The sequence below is a fragment of the Mandrillus leucophaeus genome, unplaced genomic scaffold (assembly GCF_000951045.1).
Source record: "Mandrillus leucophaeus isolate KB7577 unplaced genomic scaffold, Mleu.le_1.0 Scaffold100, whole genome shotgun sequence".
Classification (NCBI taxonomy): Eukaryota; Metazoa; Chordata; class Mammalia; order Primates; family Cercopithecidae; genus Mandrillus; species Mandrillus leucophaeus.
This window is the reverse complement of record NW_012098099.1, coordinates 3,819,352-3,825,201: the sequence shown is the minus strand read 5'-3', so window position 1 is coordinate 3,825,201 and position 5,850 is coordinate 3,819,352. Positions and strand designations below refer to the sequence as shown.

General features: G+C 38.4%; 1 protein-coding gene across 2 annotated transcripts in view; it reads left to right on the top strand.

Moving 5' to 3' along the window:
- The window catches only part of ANLN (anillin, actin binding protein), a 65,586-nt gene extending 61,242 nt beyond the window's left edge, over positions 1–4,344 (top strand). For both annotated transcript variants that reach the window (XM_011972990.1, XM_011972983.1), the window contains one exon: positions 3,042–4,344. In XM_011972990.1, the coding sequence (XP_011828380.1) occupies positions 3,042–3,165 (124 nt within the window). In that variant the 3' untranslated portion in view covers positions 3,166–4,344. The remainder of the gene's footprint in view (positions 1–3,041) is intronic.
- Positions 4,345–5,850: the final 1,506 nt, after the last annotated feature.

The following is a 5,850-nucleotide window of genomic DNA, read 5'->3' as shown; positions in this document are numbered from 1 at the left end:
TGACGCGATCTTGGCTCACTGCAAGCTCCGCCTCCCGGGTTCACACCATTCTCCTGCCTCAGCCTCCCGAGTAGCTGGGACTACAGGCGCCTGCCACCATGCCCAGCTAATTTTTTGTATTTTTTTAGTACAGACGGGGTTTCACCGTGCTAGGCAGGATGATCTCGATCTCAGTTGATCTTAGAACGCTGCTAAGTGACTGCTGAGCAGGTAGCGGGTACAGCGTGGATACGCTGGACGAAGGGAGGATCCACATACCAGGTGCAATGGCAGGAGATTTCATCATGCTGCTTAGAATGGCACGCAGTTTAAAACTTATGAATAGTTTTTCTATAATTTTTCTTTTAATATTTTTTAACTATGGTTGACTGTGGGTAATTGAAGCTATGGAAAGTGAAACCATGGATAAGCGGGGGCTACTATATGACTATTCTTGGTCCTTACTTTTTCCTTACACCGCGCGCGCGTGCGCGCACACACACACACACACACACACTGCCGTCACCTCATGGAAATATACATACAGATACAACCATCAATAATAACTAAATTAACGTAGTTAAGGAAAGTATAATACTCAGGTCGTATCTTAGCTAATGTTTTCCGGTATGCTCACAGTGGAGGCATTTTCATGGCAGTTAGATAATCTTTGGGGTAAGTTTAAAGATTTCATGCGTAGTTGAGGAGTCAAGCATTATTCAAAGAGACTTTACACATCCCTTCCTTCCATTCCCAGAATAACCTCATGTAATCAGATGACTCACAAAAACAGTCACATTCTATTCTGCAAATTTCTGGATGGAGATTAACAGAATAAAACTTTTGGGGGTACCCCTTTTTTAATTAACCCTGAGCTCAAGTGTAAGATACAAAGGTTTACTGCTAAGATTCTGAGATAGGTTTCTTTGCTTGGATGCCTAAGAGAAGCTTGAAGACCAACTTCAGTGTACAGAGTTGTCATTAGGTACAAAAGTTAGAATTTGGTAAGATCTTTAGTAATTAGGCTGTTGCTGGATATTGCAGATGGGGGGAGATTGGTAGGACTAGCTTTATGAGTTTCTAATGTGAAAATATTAGAAAGCTACAGGAGACACGATACTAAAGTAGAACAAAGTTGCCCAGAGACTGCCAATTTGTTTTAAAATAGCTGGCTAGAAGACTCATTTGTTGGAAAATTTTGATGTCTAGATTACTTTCAGATTTATTCATTTTAACTCATTCATTCTTTCAGGGGTCTTCTATGCAGTGGTGGAATCAGACAGGGCAGGACAGGCAAAATGGATTTCTAATCATTTTGTTTGATAGCGACCTGTCCATGGCCATGGTCAGTGGAGGAACCAACCAAAGTGCAGTATCCAGATAGTTCTTAACCACAGCAGCCCACTTCAGCCATTTTGAATATCACATTTTTTGTATAACCTTATTTTTCACTGGTTGCATAAACTCTCTTAGACTTCTCTGTAGACCTTCCCCTGTGATTAAAAAAAAAAATAGCCAGATTACATGTTACTTTAATTACTCTGTGCCTCATTTACTTGTGGTCTTTCTTACTATAAAATTATAACTTGGATGGGTACCCTTCGCTCAAGCATATGAGAGTGGTACATTCTCAATTCAGTCTTGGCTGAGTCTTCAGCTTTGCTTGGTGGCCTAAATTTTATTTAACTTTTTTTGATGGTGAGAATATAAACATTCTGCAGTTCTGCATTCTTCTTTGCCTTACTGAACTGTTTCCTTACAGGGCCTTGGGCCTTTTGGACTTAGGCCTTTTACTTGAATTTAATGTACCTCATTTTCATTTCTACTAACTAAGTTTGCTGTCAATGCTAACGATTTATCTTCTAATCTCTACTGCATACTTCAAAACAGAGACTACACATTGAAACCAGAATGTTTTATCACATGGGGAGGCAGTAGTTACAGTGGAGCTTTGAGGTCAACAGATTTAAGTTTAAATCCTGACTCATCAAATGTAACCATGGCAGGTCACTTAACTTTGCTGGCCCTCTGAAATCTTCTGTGTCAAAAAGGAAAAATAAACTCTACAGTGACAATAGAGTTTTTGTTGTTGTTGTTGTTGTTGTTGTTGTTGTTTTAAGCCTCTTGAACCAGAATAGGTTCACAGAGACTTCAGACAATAGAGATGAATGAGTAAACACACTTAGCACAGTTTCAAGTGCATGGAATGAGCTTAACAAGTGGTGGCTATTATAAGTGCAGTACTTTCTTCATTGACTACTAGAAGGTGATAAACTCCACTTATTCATATTTACACCATTTCTAGTACAAATGGGGAGAACTTATAAAGTTGTAGAACGAGTGCAATGTAAAAACCTAATGGCTGGCCGTTCCCTAGAAGGATGTTCGGGCTATAAGTTAGGGAATCCCCCCTTCCTTACTCTGGCCTGCCCCATCAACTAGTTATTCTTTCAACTTGTAACTAAATATGGATGCAAGGAAAATATTCCTAATATGGACAGAGAGGTTAGGATAGACAAAGTTTTAGGATCTTTAGATAGTTTATTATAAATACCATGTTCTACTAATATAGTAGGACAAATCTAATGGCAGACAGTGCAAAATAATATTACCTGTAGAGCCAGGTGAAGGATCATGAGTCTGTGATTGCAGCTGTTGGGGAACCTGACTCTGAAGATTATATTGGGAGTGCCTATATTCAGGGAGTGCCTATATTCAGGCCTTTGGTGCTCTTGCTGAGAAGTTGCCCACACTCAGTGGGTGTCCTATACTATCAGGTTACCCAGGCCACACACTACCTGTATAAAACACCTGTTGGAAGCACCATCCTTTACCAAGTGTAATTAGTGTAAGTTAGCATCAGTTAACCAAATGGGATAATTTTCCTCTGTTTTATTTGGAGATGCACCTCACTAAGTAGCTCTGGATTAGCATCTATAAAAGGTGGTTAAAGGTAATTCATTTACTGGTTTATTTAGTCATTTTTTTCCCTCGAAAGAGTACATGGGGGTATGGAATCGGGGGAGAAGAATTCTGACCTCTTTGGTTGTTTGTTCCTGTAGGAACTGGCTGTCTGCAGATACTAAAGAAGAACGGGATCTCTGGATGCAAAAACTCAATCAAGTTCTTGTTGATATTCGCCTCTGGCAACCTGATGCTTGCTACAAACCTATTGGAAAGCCTTAAACTGGGAAATTTCCATGCTATCTAGAGGTTTTTTGATGTCATCTTAAGAAACACACTTAAGAGCATCAGATTTACTGATTGCATTTTATGCTTTAAGTACGAAAGGGTTTGTGCCAATATTCACTATGTATTATGCAGTATTTATATCTTTTGTTTGTAAAACTTTAACTGATTTCTGTCATTCATCAATGAGTAGAAGTAAACACATTATAGTTGATTTTGCTAAATCTTAATTTAAACGCCTCATTTTCCTAGAAATCTAATTATTCAGTTATTCATGACGATATTTTTTTAAAAGTAAGAAATTCTGAGTTGTCTTCTTGGAGCTGTAGGTCTTGAAACAGCAACGTCTTTCAGAGGTTGGAGACAGAAACCTATTCTCCAATCTCAGTAGTTTTTTCGAAAGGCTGTGATCATTTATTGATGATGATATGTCTTGTTACTAGGGTACTGAAAAAATGTCTAAGGCCTTTACAGAAACCTTTTTAGTGATGAGGATGAGAACTTTTTCAAATAGCAAATATATATTGGCTTAAAGCGTGAGGCTGCCTTCAGAAAAGAGATGTGGACATAGGAGGCAATGTGTGAGACTTGGGGGTTCAATATTTTATATAGAAGAGTTAATAAGCACATGGTTTACATTTACTCAGCTACTATATATGCAATGTGGTGCACATTTTCATAGAATTCTGGCTTCATTACGGTCATTATTTTTACTGCATAGCTTACAGACTTAGCATGTTAGTTTTTTCTACTACAACAAGTGTAAATTGAAAAATCTTTTTATTAAAAAAGTAAACTGTTATGAAGCTGCTATGGACTAATAATACTTTGCTTGCCAAAGTGTTTGGGTTTTGTTGTTTGGTTTTTTTTTGGTTCATGAGCAATAGTGTCTAGAAACTCATTTTGAAATTGGAAAATTATTAAGTCATGTATCACCTTTAAATGCCTTTTTTTAATTATAAAATATTGTAAAGCAGGGTCTCAACTTTTAAATATACTTTGAATTTCTTCTCTGAATTATTAAAGTTCTTTATGACCTCATTTATAAACACTAAATTCTGTCACCTTCTGTCATTTTATTTTTTATTCATTCAAATGTATTTTTTCTTGTGTATATTATAAAAATATATTTTATGAGCTCTTACTCAAATAAATACCTGTAAATGTCTAAAGGAATCAGTTGTTTAGGAAGCACTGTTTCAGTGTGTGGTATGGTTGCTCTGTATCCCTGGGCTGGGAGCTTCTTGTGGGTACTGTGCTGACAATGTCTCATCCATCTTTTTCTCTCTACCCAGTTTGGCTTATTGTGTGTTCTTAGGGCTGCTATTGAATGCATAAGTGAATGAAGGATCTAGCATTTCAACTGAATATGGTAATTGGATGTGCATTTGAGGAGAGAGAGTATAATTCCCAAGTCTTTAGCAGATACTGAATGGATGAGTGATATCATCAGCCAGACAGGGAATAGGTTTGATGGGACTGATAAGAAGGTCCCTTGTATTTATTTATAGACTTGCATTTATTTTTGAGTAGGCCTTCAAAGGGCACAAAGCATGGTACAAAATTCAGAATGCACAAAGAAGGTAAAGTTAAAAAGCAAGTCTTCTGCCACTGTCATAACTACTTTTACCAATGTTTATGTCCTGCCAGAGGACACTACACATGTTGCATAGAAATATTTATATTCTTTTGTTCATAAAAATATTCTATACATACCATTTATTGTAAGTTAAACAAAAAGTATAACAGTATTCCTTAGAGATCATCTTAATATATAGATAGTATTTATAAAATTCAACTTTAGAAGAAATTTAGTGTAAGGTGATTGTGGGACCTCAAGCTAGAAATACTCTGTAAACAGCAGAAAATGTCACCCTGAAGATTTTCAGTGTCATCTGCCTAAGGGGGATTGTTGAAACTATTGGAGTGAATAAGATCATCCAGGGAATATGATGTGGGAAGAGAAGAAAGAAAAAAAGGAACACTGTTCTTTTTTTTTTTTTTTTTTTTTTTAAACAGGGTCTCACTCTCTCCCCCAGGATGGAGTGCAGTGGCACAGTCTCGGCTCACTACAACCTCTGCTTCCCGGGTTCAGGTGATTCTTGTGCCTTAGCCTCCCGAATAACTGGGATTACAGGCACACACCACCACGCCCAGCTAATTTTTGTATTTTTAGTAGAGATGGGGTTTCACTATGTTGGCCAGGCTGGTCTTGAACTCCAGACCTCAAGTGATCCTCCTGCCTTGGCCTCCTAAAGTGCTGAGATTACAGGTGTGAGCCATTGCGACTGTCCTGAACCCTGTTCTTTAGGGGAAAAGTAGAAAAGACAAGTCTAATGATTGTCTTCTATGAAAGAAAAACAAGAATGGTGTCTGGTGAGACCAAAGAAGAAAATATTTTGACTGGGTATGGTGGCTCACGCCTGTAATCCCAGCACTTTGGGAGGCTGAGGTGGGTGAATGACCTGAGGTCAGGAGTTTGAGACCAGCCTGGCCAACATGGTGCAACCTTGTCTCTACCAAAAATATAAACAATTAGCTGGATGTGGTGGCACGTGCCTCCCAGCTACTTGGGAGGCTGAGGCAGGAGAATCACTTGAACCCAGAAGGCAGAGGCTACAGTGAGCCGAGATTGTGCCACTGCACTCCAGCCTAGGCAACAGAGTGAGACTGTCTCAAAAA